This window comes from Pan paniscus, chromosome 7 (assembly GCF_029289425.2).
Source record: "Pan paniscus chromosome 7, NHGRI_mPanPan1-v2.0_pri, whole genome shotgun sequence".
Classification (NCBI taxonomy): domain Eukaryota; kingdom Metazoa; phylum Chordata; class Mammalia; order Primates; family Hominidae; genus Pan; species Pan paniscus.
Genome location: NC_073256.2, coordinates 94,492,536 through 94,507,354, shown reverse-complemented (window position 1 = coordinate 94,507,354; position 14,819 = coordinate 94,492,536). Strand labels below are relative to the sequence as shown.

Sequence of the window (14,819 nt, the reverse complement as noted above, 5' to 3'; positions counted from 1 at the left end):
GAGGTCTCATATACTCCTTGTCCCCACAGACAAATTTCCCCACTATCAACAGCTGCTATCACAGTGGTACATTTCTTATGATCAATGACTCTACACATCATTGTCACCCAAAGTCTATAGTTTAGATTAAGATTCACTCTTGGTGTTGTACATACTATGGGTTTTGTCAAATGTCTTCAATCCAAATTATATTACAGAATAGTTTCACTCTCCTAACAACTTCACTGTTCATTCTTTGTGCCTCTCCTATTCATCCACTTGCTCCCTCTTAAATCTTGACAAACCACGAATCTTTTTACTGTCTCTAGTTTTACCTTTTCCAGAATGTTACATAGTTGCACTCAAACTGTATATAGCCTTTTTCAGTTTGGCTTCTTTCACTTAGTAATATGCATTTAAGATCCTTCCATGTTTTCTTGTTGCTTTATAGCTCATTTCATTTTAGAACTGAAAAAATATTCCATTGTCTGGAAGCACCACAGTTTACTTATTCATTCACCTACTGAAGGACATATTCATTCCTTCCAAGTTTTGGTCATTATGAATAAAGCTGCTATAATTATTCACATGGGGGTTTTGTGTGGCCACAAATTTTCAAATTCTTTGAGTATATAGCAAGGATTGCTGCATTATGTCGTAAGAGATTGTTTAGTTTTGTAGAAGACCACCAAACTGTCTTTCAAAGTGGCTGTACCATTTACCTTCCCATCAGCAACGAATGAGAATTCTTTTTGCTTTACATCCTTGCCAGCATTTAGTGTGGTCAGTGTTTTGGGTTTTGGCCATTCTAATAGGGTGTCATGGTATCTCATTGTTGTTTTAATTTGCATTTCCCTGATGGCATATGCTGTTGAATAACGTTTCATATGCTTATTTGCTATCTGTGTATCTTCTTTGCTGAGGTGCTTATTCAGGTTTTTTGCCAATTTTTTTATTGGGTTGTAAATTTTCTTATTTTAGATTTAATTTTAAGAGTTCTGTATAATATTTTGGATAATATTATTTTACCAGATATGTCTTTTGTAAATATTTTTTCCAGTCTGTGGCTTGTAATCTCATTCTCCTGATGCTGCTTTTTGCAAAGCAGAAGTTCTGAATTTTAATGGAGCTCAGCTTATCAATCACCTCTTTCATGGATCATGCCTTTGGTATTTTATTTAAAATGTCATCTCAATGCCCAAGTTCATCAAGAATTTCTCCTATGTCATTCTCTAAGATTTTTATAATCTTGCATTTTACATTGAAGTCTATGATCCATTTTGAGCTAATTTTTGTGAAAGGTTCAAGGTCTGTGTCTAGATTAATGTTAGGGGTGTGGATGTGAATGTCCAGTTGTCTTAGCACCATTTGTTGAAAAGAGACTGCTCCATTTTATTGCCTTTGCCCCTTTGTCAAAAATCAATGGATTATACTTAGGTGAGTCGATTTCTCAGCTCATATTCTGATCCATTGATCTATTTGTCTATTTTTTCACTAATGCTATAGTGTCTTGATTACTGTAAGTTTATGGTAGGTTTTGAAATTGAGTGGTGTCAGTCCTCTAACTTTGCTCTTTTCTTTCAATATTGAATTTACTCTCCTGGGTCTTTTTCCTCTTCACATAAACTTTAGAACCAATTTGTCAATTTCTACAAAATAACTTCCTGGGATTCTGATTGGAATTGCATTGAGTCTGTCCATTCATTTGGAAAGAACTGACATCATGACAATATTGAGTCTTTCTACCTATGACCTGGAATATCTCTCCATTTATTTTTTTCTTTTTTTGATATTATTTATCAGAGTTTTGTAGTTTTCCTCATATGTATTTTGGACATTTTTTTTAGATTTACACTTAAGCATTTTATTTTTAGGGCTGCTAACATAAAGTGGCAATGGGTTTTTAATTTCAAATTTCACTTGTTCATTGACGGTACATAGAAAAGTGATTGACTTATTTCTCTTGTATCCTGCAACTTTTATATAATTGCTTATTAGTTATCAGAGACTTCTTTACCAATTTAAAAAAATTTTCTACATAGACAATTATATCATCTGCAAACAAAGACTGTATTATTTTGTTCTTACCAATCTGTATACATTTTATTTCCTTTTTTGTCTTACTGCAATAGCTAAGTTTTGCAGTAAGATGTTGAAAGCTGAAGTGAAGGGAGATAGCTTTTTTTTAATTATCAGGGAAGCTACAAATTTCTTATTATTAAGTACGATATTAGCTATAGGACTTTTGTAGATGTCCTTTAAGTTGAGGAAGTCCCTCCCTATTCCTAATGTGTTAAAATTTTTTATCATGAATGGGTGTTGAATGTTGTCAAATGCTTTTTCTGCATCTATTGATATGATTGTGTGATTTTTCTTCATTGGCCTATTGATGTGATGGATTAGATTAAACAATATTCCAATGTTAAAACACCTTTGCATACCTGAAATTAAATCCACTCAATTGTGGTGTAGATGATAAGTGCTATCCCCAATAGCAAATTGAATCCAATAATGTATAAAAGTATACAGTTTTATGTGGAGGATTTTTGTATCTATGTTCATGAGAGGTACTTGTCTATAGTTTTATTTTCTTGCAGTGTCTTTGATTTTTGATATTAGGGTAATGCTGGCCTTATAGAATGAGTTGAGAAGTATTCCTCCTGCTCCTGCTTACACACACTGTAAGATAGTGTGGAGCATTGATACAATATTGTCCTTAACTATTTGATAGAATTCAGCAATAAACTCATCTGGGATTAGTATTTTTTGTTTTGTAACATCATTTTTTATTTATTTTCTTGAATAGATATAGTCCTATTCAGAGTTTCTATTTCTTTTTGTGTGAGTTTTGGTAGATTGTGCCTTTTGAGTAATTGATGCATTTCATATAGGTTATCAAATTTGTGGATTTAGAGTTGCTCATAATATTTGTTTATTATCTGTTTAATGTCTATTGGATCTAAAGTGATGTCTCTGTATCATTTTTATATGAACAATTTTCACTTAATACCAATCTAAATCTACTTCCAAATAACATTATACCACTTTATAGGAGGTACAAGTAATTTATGGTAACAAAATATTACTAATTTCTCCCTCCTAACCTTTTATCATTGCTATCATTCATTTCACTTATAAATAAACATATAAGCATAATTGAATACATGGTTGCTATCATTATTTGAAGGTATTAACTTTTATATCAATTAAGAATAAGAAAAATAGGCTGGGGGCGTGAAGATTAACCACCCCATGTGCCATCACTGGCACCAACAAATGCTGTCCAGGGGGCTGCATATTGGCCATTTCTACTCACCACTGACAGTGCTTGTGTGCAGCATCTGGTGGCATGAGGACAGGTGCACCTCACCATAATTTTCACTAACAACCAGAGCCTAAGCCAATGAAGAACTCTCAGACAATGCCGACATTGATCGCATCCAAATAGAACATACAGAGACGACACTACTGTGCTAGCCCAGAATTAAAGCCAAAACATCTTCCCCAAACAATACTATAATTACAGCTACAGGAAAAGTCTTTCTCTATGAAAGAAGCCAATCCATGAAATTAAAAGAGAAACTGTTAAAATAGATGCACAGATAAGGTAAGGACATGAGAAATATGAAAATTCAAGAAAAAAATGACACCTCTGAAGGAATACAATACTTATTCAGTAAAATATCCCAAAGAAATGTAAATATGTTAAAAAGCCTGAAAAAGAATTCAAAATAATGTTCTTAAGAAAATGCAGCGAGATACAAGAGGACACAGATACAAATACAAGAGGACACAATAGAAAAAAAAAATGCATTGGGAAGGCAATTCATGTCTTCAATGAGAATTTCAAGAAAGAGAGACAGATATAAAAAAGAACCCGGCGGCTTCTAGCCCGCCCGCCCCTCCCCCGCGCGTCGGCCCTGCCGAGCCGGCCGGCCGGCCTGGCTCCCCTCCCTGGCCCCGACGGGCGGGCGGACTGCCCTGAGGAGGCGGGGAGGGGAGGGCTGGGCCGGCCGGCGGGCGGGCGAAGATGCCGAACTTCTGCGCTGCCCCCAGCTGCACGCGGAAGAGCACGCAGTCCGACTTGGCCTTCTTCAGATTCCCGCGGGACCCTGCCAGATGCCAGAAGTGGGTGGAGAACTGTAGGAAAGCAGACTTAGAAGATAAAACACCTGATCAGCTAAATAAACATTATCGATTATGTGCCAAACATTTTGAGACCTCTATGATCTGTAGAACTAGTCCTTATAGGACAGTTCTTCGAGATAATGCAATACCAACAATATTTGATCTTACCAGTCATTTGAACAACCCACATAGTAGACACAGAAAACGAATAAAAGAACTGAGTGAAGATGAAATCAGGACACTGAAACAGAAAAAAATTGATGAAACTTCTGAGCAGGAACAAAAACACAAAGAAACCAACAATAGCAATGCTCAGAACCCCAGCGAAGAAGAGGGTGAAGGGCAAGATGAGGACATTTTACCTCTAACCCTTGAAGAGAAGGAAAACAAAGAATACCTAAAATATCTATTTGAAATCTTGATTCTGATGGGAAGGCAAAACATACCTCTGGACGGACATGAGGCTGATGAAATCGCAGAAGGTCTCTTTACTCCAGATAACTTTCAGGCACTGCTGGAGTGTCGGATAAATTCTGGTGAAGAGGTTCTGAGAAAGCGGTTTGAGACAACAGCAGTTAACACGTTGTTTTGTTCAAAAACACAGCAGAGGCAGATGCTAGAGATCTGTGAGAACTGTATTCGAGAAGAAACTCTCAGGGAAGTGAGAGACTCACACGTCTTTTCCATTATCACTGACGATGTAGTGGACATAGCAGGGGAAGAGCACCTACCTGTGTTGGTGAGGTTTGTTGATGAATCTCATAACCTAAGAGAGGAATTTATAGGCTTCCTGCCTTATGAAGCTGATGCAGAAATTTTGGCTGTGAAATTTCACACTATGATAACTGAGAAGTGGGGATTAAATATGGAGTATTGTCGTGGCCAGGCTTACATTGTCTCTAGTGGATTTTCTTCCAAAATGAAAGTTGTTGCTTCTAGACTTTTAGAGAAATATCCCCAAGCTATCTACACACTCTGCTCTTTCTGTGCCTTAAATATGTGGTTGGCAAAATCAGTACCTGTTATGGGAGTATCTGTTGCATTAGGAACAATCGAAGAAGTTTGTTCTTTTTTCCATCGATCACCACAACTGCTTTTAGAACTTGACAACGTAATTTCTGTTCTTTTTCAGAACAGTAAAGAAAGGGGTAAAGAACTGAAGGAAATCTGCCATTCTCAGTGGACAGGCAGGCATGATGCTTTTGAAATTTTAGTGGAACTCCTGCAAGCACTTGTTTTATGTTTAGATGGTATAAATAGTGACACAAATATTAGATGGAATAACTATATAGCTGGCCGAGCATTTGTACTCTGCAGTGCAGTAACAGATTTTGATTTCATTGTTACTATTGTTGTTCTTAAAAACGTCCTATCTTTTACAAGAGCCTTTGGGAAAAACCTCCAGGGGCAAACCTCTGATGTCTTCTTTGCAGCCGGTAGCTTGACTGCAGTACTGCATTCACTCAACGAAGTGATGGAAAACATTGAAGTTTATAATGAATTTTGGTTTGAGGAAGCCACAAATTTGGCAACCAAACTTGATATTCAAATGAAACTCCCTGGGAAATTCCGCAGAGCTCACCAGGGTAACTTGGAATCTCAGCTAACCTCTGAGAGTTACTATAAAGAAACCCTAAGTGTCCCAACAGTGGAGCACTTTATTCAGGAACTTAAAGATATATTCGCAGAACAGCACCTCAGAGCTCTTAAATGCTTATCTCTGGTACCCTCAGTCATGGGACAACTCAAATTCAATACGTCGGAGGAACACCATGCTGACATGTATAGAAGTGACTTACCCAATCCTGACACGCTGTCAGCTGAGCTTCATTGTTGGGGAATCAAATGGAAACACAGGGGGAAAGATATAGAGCTTCCGTCCACCATCTATGAAGCCCTCCAACTGCCTGACATCAAGTTTTTTCCTAATGTGTATGCATTGCTGAAGGTCCTGTGTATTCTTCTGTGATGAAGGTTGAGAATGAGCGGTATGAAAATGGACGAAAGCGTCTTAAAGCATATTTGAGGAACACTTTGACAGACCAAAGGTCAAGTAACTTGGCTTTGCTTAACATAAATTTTGATATAAAACACGACCTGGATTTAATGGTGGACACATATATTAAACTCTATACAAGTAAGTCAGAGCTTCCTACAGATAATTTCGAAACTGTGGAAAATACCTAAGAGACTTTTAAAAACAGGCTTTCTTATATTTGATATTTGGAAGTAAAAGCCGTAAGGTGTATGTAGGCCACTTAATCACTAAATATCTTTGCCTATAGGACTCCATTGAATACATTAGCCATTGATAATCTACCTGTTTAAATGGCCCCTGTTTGAACTCTCAAGCTTTGAAGACCTACCTGTTCTTCCAGAAGAGAACGTTGAAAGTTCCATGTTTCCTTTTGCGTGATCTCTGTTGACGGCACTCTGGAATTGTTTCAGTTAAGTCATTTTAGACATAGCATTTATTATCACTGTGGATCTCTACTTGTTGGGTGTTATGAATTCTTTGAAAAAATATATTTTGAAGAGGTGTGGGAGGAAGGAATACATTTTATAAAATGTTATAGTTAAGCCCACAATTGACCTTTGACTAATAGGAGTTTTAAGTATGTTAAAAATCTATACTGGACAGTTGCAAGAAATTACCGGAGAAAAGCTTGTGAGCTCACCAAACAAGGATTTCAGTGTAGATTTTGTCTTTCTCGAACTTAAAGAAACAAATGACAAAGTTTGAATGGAAAAGCCTGCTGTTGTTCCACATCTTGTTGCTGTTTACATTCCTTTGTGGAGCCTACATCTTCCTAAGCTTTTTAGCAGGTATATGTTGAACACTTCTGTTTCATGGTTGAGACAGAATCAGAGGCCATGGATACTGACAACTGATTTGTCTGTTTTTTTTTTTCTGTCTTTTTCCATGACTCTTATCTACTGCCTCATCTTGATTTATAAGCAAAACCTGGAAAACCTACAAAATAAGTGTTGTGGTTTATCTAGAAAAATATGGAAAATATTGCTGTTATTTTTGGTGAAGAAAATCAATTTTGTATAGTTTATTTCAATCTAAATAAAATGTGAATTTTGTTTAAAGCTAAAAAAAAAAAAAAAAAGAACCCAGCAGAAATCCTGGAAATAAATAATTCAGTGGATGAAATTAAAAAATATATATACAATCAAGAGTTCAACAATAGACTAAATCAAGCAGAAGAATTTTTGAACTTGGTTTTTTAAAATAACAAAGCCAGATTAAAAAAAAAAGGTAGGGGGGGAATAAAAGAATAAAAGAGAATGAAGAAAGCCTAATGACATATAGGACACCATAAAGCAAACAAATATTTGAATTTTATAAGTTCCATAAGAATAAGAAAATGGAAATGCCATAGACAACCTATTTATTGAAATAATATCTGAAAACTTCTTCCTTCTTGTGAAGGATATAGACATCTAGATATAGAAAGCTAAAATATCTACTAGTAGATTCAATAAAAATATAAATGTTCTCCAAGGCACATTAAAGTTACACTGTGAAAGGTTGAAGACAGAGGGAGAATTTTAAAAATAGCAAGAGAAAAACATCAAGTCACATGTTGGGGGAAATCCCATCAGACTAGCAGCCTATTACTCAGTAAAAATCTTGCAGGCCAGGAGAGCATGAGAAACTATATTCAAAGTGCTGAAAGAAAAATGCCAATGAAGAATACTATGCCCAGGAAAGCTATCCTTTAAAAAGGATGGAGAAATAACATCTTTTTCAGACAAGTAAAAACTGAAGGAAATTCATCACTACTAGATCAACCATACAATAAATGCTTCAGGGAGTACAACATCTATAAGTAAAAGGATGATGTCTACTATTTAGAAAGCACAAGAAAGAATTAAACTCACGGGTAGATCAGATACACTAATGAAAGCAAGAAAGAAATCAAAGCTTGTCACTACAGAAAATGACCAAACTGTAAAGATAAATATTAAAAGAGGAAAGAGAAACAAAGGATATACAGAACATTCAGAAAACAGCTATCAAAATGACAGTAGTAAGTTCTCACCTATTATTAACAACATTGAATGTAAATGGTTTAAATTCTACAATTATAAAGTATAGACTGGCTGAATGGGTAGAAAATAAAACACAAAAGACCCAATTATATGCTGCCAACAAGAAATTCACATCATGTGTAAAGACACTATATTAGTCTGTCCTCATGCTGCTAATAAAGACATACCTGAGACTGGGTAATTTATAAAGGAAAGAGGTTAAATGGACTCACAGTTCCACATGTCTGGGAAGGTCTCACAGTCATGGTGGAAAACAAGGGAAGAACAAAGGGATATCTTACATGAGGGCTGGCAATAGAACTTGTATAAGGAAATTCTCATTTATAAAACCATGAGATCTCATGAGACTTATTCACTATCACAAGAACAGCATGGGAAAGACCCACAATCATGAGTCAATTACCTCCTACTGGATCCCTCCCACAACACATGGGAATTATGGGAGCTACAATTCAAGATGAGATTTGGGTGAGGACACAGCCAAACCATATCAGACAGAAATAGACTGAAAGTGAAGTGACGGAAACCATATCCCATGCATATGAAAGCCAAAACTTTGCAGGAGTAGCTATACTTATATCGGACAAAGTAGACTTAAAGTCAAAGAACATAACAAGAGATAAAGAGGTCTAGTATGTAATGATGAAGGGATCAATTCATTAACAGGATGTAACAATTGTAAATATATATGGACTCAACACTGGGGCACTAAGATATATAAAGCAAATATTATTAGAGCTAAAGAGAGAGATAGACTCCAATGCAGTAAGAGTTGGAAATTTCAGCACCCCACTTTCAGCACTGGGGAGATCATCTAGAGAGAAAATCAACAAAGAAATATTGGACTTAATCTGTGCTATAGACCAAGTGGACCTAGCAGGTATTTATGTAATATTTTATCCAACAGCTACAGAATACACATTCTTTTCACCAGCACATGGAACGTTCTTCAGGATAAACCATATGCTAGTCCACGAAACAAGTCTCAAAAAATTTTTAAAAATCAAAATCATGTTGAGTACCTTCCCAGAGTACAATGGAATAAAACTATAGATCAATAATAAGAGAAATTTTGGAAACTGTACAAATACATTGAAATAAAGCAATAGGCTTCAAAGTGATCATTAGATTAATGAAAAAATGAAGATCAAAATGAAAAAAAATCCGAAACAAATGAAAATGTAAACACAACATACCCAAACCTATGGAATATAGTAAAAGTAGTGCTAAGAGGGAATGTTATAGCAATAGCCATCTACAGCAAAAAAGTGGAAAGATTTCAAATAAACATTCTAACAGTGCACCACAAGGAACTAGAAAAGCAAGAGGGATCCAAGCCCAAAATTAATACAAAGAAGGCAAAAATAAAGAGCAGAAAAAAAGGAAATAGAAACTAAAAGCTAAACTAAACTAAATAATAAAACTATTAACAAAACAAAATTTTATTTCTTGAAAAGATAAACATAAACCACTTGGAAAATAAAATAAAAATAAAATCCTAGAAAAAATTTAACCAAGGAGGTGAAAAGATAAAAAATAAACCACTAGCTGGACTAACTAATAAAGAGAGAAGACCCAAATAAGTAAATCAGAAACAAATAAAGCACACATTACAACTGATACCACAGAAATATAAAGGACTATCAGAGATTATTTTGAGCAACTATACACTAACAAATTGGAAAACCTAGAGGAAATGAATCAATTCCTAAATACATCTACCCTGTCAAGACAGAACCAGAAATAAATAGGAAACATGAACAGACCAATAACGAGTAACAAGACTGAATCAATAATAAAATTCTCCCAAAAAAGAAAAGCCCAGGACCAGATGGCTTTATTTCTGAGTTCTACCAAACTTTTAAAGCAAGACAAATGCCAATTCTTCTCAAGCTATTCTTAAAGAAAAAAACGAAAAGGAGAGAATTCTTCTTAATTCATTCTACAAAGCCAGCATTACCCTGATATCAATACCAGATAAAGAGACAACCAAAAAGAAAACTACAAGCCAATATGCAAAGTTTCTCAACAAAATACTAACAAACTGAATCTAACAACACATCTAAAAAATAATAGAACATAATAAAGTGGGATTTATCCCAAGGATGCAAAGAAGGTTCAACATACACAAATCAATAAATGTGATACATCACTTCAAAAGAGTGAAGAACAAAAACCATATGATTATCTCAACTAGCACAGAAAAAAAGCATTTGATATAATTCAAGAACTCTTTATGATGAAAACTCTTAACAAATTGGCATAGAAACAAAGTATTGCAACTCAATAAAGGCCATATATTATTAACCCACAGCTATCATCTTACAGAATGGGGAAAAACTGAAAGTCTTTCTTATAAGAACTGAATAAGACAAGGATGCCCACTTTTACCACTCCTATTCAACATCTCACTGGAAGCCCTAGCCAGAGCAATTAGGCAAGAGAAAGAAATAAAAGGTGTCCAAGTTAGAAAAGAAGAAGTCAATTGTCCCTCTTTGCAGATGACATGATTATACATAGAAAAATCTAAATACTCCACCAGGAAACTCTTAGAACTGATAAATGAATTCAGTAAAGTTGCCAGATACAAAATTAACATATAAGAATCAGTAGCATTTCTTTATATCATAATGAACTAGCTGAAAGAGAAATCAAGAAAGCAATCTGATTTACAATTTTTGCCAGGAAAATAAAATAAAAATAAAAACCTAGAAATAAATTTAACCAAGGAGGTGAAGACCTCTACAATGAAAACTACAAAACACTAATGAAAGACTGAAGAGAATACAAACAACTGTAAAGATATAATATGCCTATGGATTGGAAAAATTAATATTGTTAAAATGACCATACTACACAAAGCAATCTACAACTTTAATGCAATCCCTATCATAATACCAATGACATTTTTCACAGAAAGAGAAAAAACAGTCCTAAAATTTGTATGGAAATACAAAGGACTTGAATAGCAAAAGCAATACTGCGCAAAAAGAACAAAGCTGGAGGTCTCATACTATATAATTTCAAAATATACTACAAAGCTATAACCAAAACAACATAGCACTGGTATAAAAACAGACACATAGACCAAGGGAATGGAATAGAGAAGCCAGAAATAAATCAATGTATTTACAGCCAACTTATTTTTGGCAAATATGAAAGAACATACATGGGAAAATGATGGTCTCTTTAATAAATAGTGCTGGGAAAACTGGATGTTCACAGGCAGAAGAAGGAAACTAGACCCCTATCTCTCACCATATATAAGAATCAACTCGAAATGGATAAAAGACTTAAACATAAAACCCAGAAATATAAAACCACTAGAAGAGAATATAGGAGAAATGCTTCAGAACATTTTTAGGGAAAGATATTGTGGCTGAGATTTCAAAAGCACAAGTAGCAAAAACAAAAAGAAACAAATGTGACTGTATTAAACTAAAAACTTCTACACAGCAATGGAAATAATTAACAGAGTGGAGAGACAACCTATAGAATGAGACAAAATATGTGCAAATTATTCATCCAACAAGGGATTAATTTTCAGAATATATAAGGAATTCATACAGCTCAACAGCAAAACAAAACAACAACAAAAACCTGATTAAAAAGTGAGCAAAGCCTTGTAGCATAGTTTGAAGTCAGGTAGCGTGACGCCTCCAGCTTTGTTCTTTTTGGTTAGGATTGTCTTGGCTATACGGGCTCTTTTTTGGTTCCATGTGAAATTTAAAGTAGCTTTTTCTAACTCTGTGAAGAATTTCAGTGATAGCTTGATGGGAATAGCATTGAATCTATAAATTGCTTTGGGCAGTATGGCCATTTCCACGACATTGATTCTTCTTTCCATGAGCATGGAATGTTTTTCCATTTGCTTGTGTCCTCTCTTATTTCCTTGAGCAGTGGTTTGTAGTTCTCCTTCAAGAGGTCCTTCACATCCCTTGTAAGTTGTATTCCTAGTTATTTTATTCTCTTTGTAGCAATTGTGAATTGGAGTTTTCTCATGATTTGGCTCTCTATTATTGGTTTATAGGGATGCTTGTGATTTTTGCACATTGATTTTGTATCCTGAGACTTTGCTGAAGTTGCTTATCAGCTTAAGGAGTTTTGGGGCTGAGACGATGAGGTTTTCTAAATATACAATCACATCATCTGCAAACAGAGATAATTTCACATCCTCTCTTTCTATTTGAATATCCTTTATTTCTTTCTCTTGCCTGATTGCCCTGGCCAGAACTTCCAATACTATGTTGAATAGGAGTGGTGAGAGAGGGCATCCTTGTTTTGTACCGGTTTTCAAAGGAAATGTAACCGAACAGCATGGTAATGGAACCAAAACAAATATATAGACCAATTGAACAGAACCAAGGCCTCAGAAATAGCATCACACATCTACAGCCATCTTTGACAAACCTGACAAAAACAGGAAATGGGGAAAGGTTTCCCTATTTAATAAATGGCGCTGGGAAAACTGGCTAGCCATATGCAGAAAACTGAAACTGGACCCCTTCCTTATGCCTTAGAACAAAAATTAACTCAAGATGGATTAAAGACTTAAACATACGACCTAAAACCATAAAAACCCTAGAAGAAAACCTAGGCAATACCATTCACGACATAGGCATGGGAAGACTTCATGACTAAAACACCAAAAGCAATGGCAACAAAGGCCCAAATTGACAAATGGTATCTATTTAAACTAAAGAGCTTCTGCACAGCAAAAGAAACTATAATCAGAGTGAACAGGTTACCTACAGGATGGGAGAAAATGTTTGCAATTTATCCACCTGACAAAGACCTAATATCCAGAATCTACAAGGAACTTAAACAAATTTACAAGAAAAAAATAAACAAACCCATCAAAAAGTGGGCAAAGGATATGAACAGACACTTTTCAAATTTATGCGGCCAACAAACATATCAAAAAAAGTTCATCATCACTGGTCATTAGAGAAATGCAAATCAAAACCACAAAGAGATATCATCTCACATCAGTTAGAATGACGATCATTAAAAAGTCAGGAAACAACAGATGCTGGAGAGGATGTGGAGAAATAGGAACGTTTTTGCACTGTTTGTAGGAGTGTAAATTAGTTCAACCATTGTGGAAGACAGTGTGGTGATTCCTCAAGGATCTAGAACTATAAATATCATTTGACCCACCAATCCCATATACCCAGAGGATTTTAAATCATTCTACTATAAAGACACATTCACATATATGTTTATTGCAGCTCTTTTCACAATAGCAAAGACTTGAAACCAACCCAAATGCCCATCAATGTTAGACTGGACAAAGAAAACCTGGCACATATACACCATGGAATACTATACAGCCATAAAAAATAATGAGTTCATGTCCTTTGCAGGGACATGGATGAAGCTGGAAACCATCATTCTCAGCAAACTAACACAGGAACAGAAAACCAAAGACCGCACGTTCTCACTCCTAAGTGGGAGTTGAACAATGAGAACATATTGGCACAGGGAGGGGAACATCACACACTGGGGCCTGTCACAGGGTGGGGGACAAGGGGAGAGATAGCATTAAGAGAGATACCTAATGTAGATGACGGGTTGACGGGTGCAACAAACCACCATGGCACATGTATACCTATGTTACAAGCCTGCACGTTCTGTATCCCAGAACTTCAAGTATAATAATAAAACAAAAGTGAGCAAAGGATGTGAATAGACATTTATGAAACTAAAACATACAAATGGCCAATAAGTATGTGAAAAAATGCTCAAGATCACTAATCACTGGAAAAAAATGCAAATCAATACCACAATGAGCTATCACACCTGTCAGAATGGCTATTATCAAAAAGACAAAAGATAAGTGTTGATGAGGATGTGGAGAAAAGGAAACCATTGGAACTGTTGGTGGGAATGTGAATTAGTACAGCCATTATTGAAAACAGTATGAAGTTTCCTCACAAAATTAAAAATGGAACTAGCATGTGCTCCTGCAATCTCACTACCAAGCAGTTATCCAAAGGAAAGGAAATCAGTCTATTAAAGGGATACCTGTAACTTAATGTTTATTGCAGCAGTATTCACAATGGCTAAGACGTGGAATTAACTTAGGTGTCCATCAACAAACAAATGGATGAAGAAAATGTAGTATATATACACTCAATGAAATAACCTTCAGGTATAAAAAAAGTATGAAATCCTGTCACTCACAGCAACACAGATGAGCCTGGAGGACATTATATTAAGCCAAATCGGTCAGTCACAGAAAGATAAACACCACATGCTGTCATTTATATGTGGGAGCTAAAACATAATTGAGTTCATGGAAGTAGAGAATAAAATTGTGGGTATTAAAGGCACAAAAGGGTAGGAGGGAGGGGACGATAGGGAGAAGTTGGTTAACAGATGCAAAATTATAACTAGATAGGAGGAATTAGCCCTGGCATTCTGCAGCACTGCAGGGTGAACATAGTTTACCATAATTTATTGTATATGCTCAGAAAGCTAGAATAGAGGATTTGGAATGTTGATAACAGAAAGAAATGATGAATGTTAGAGGGGATGGATATGCTAATTACCCTGATTTGATCATTACACATTGTATATCACATATGGAAATATATCACTGTGTCATCCATAAATATGTACGACTATTGTGTCAACTACAAATAAAA

General features: G+C 35.5%; 2 protein-coding genes across 3 annotated transcripts in view; both read left to right on the top strand.

The window, feature by feature from the left end:
* Positions 1 to 14,819, top strand: part of IL7 (interleukin 7) — a 78,881-nt gene that overhangs the window by 39,623 nt on the left and 24,439 nt on the right. The window lies entirely within an intron of this gene.
* Positions 3,947 to 8,079, top strand: LOC100986205 (52 kDa repressor of the inhibitor of the protein kinase-like). Its single transcript, XM_034966261.3, is given in 2 exon segments — positions 3,947 to 6,068; positions 6,071 to 8,079. Coding segments are annotated over 2 exon segments (2,283 nt in total). The 5' UTR covers positions 3,947 to 4,009; the 3' UTR covers positions 6,295 to 8,079.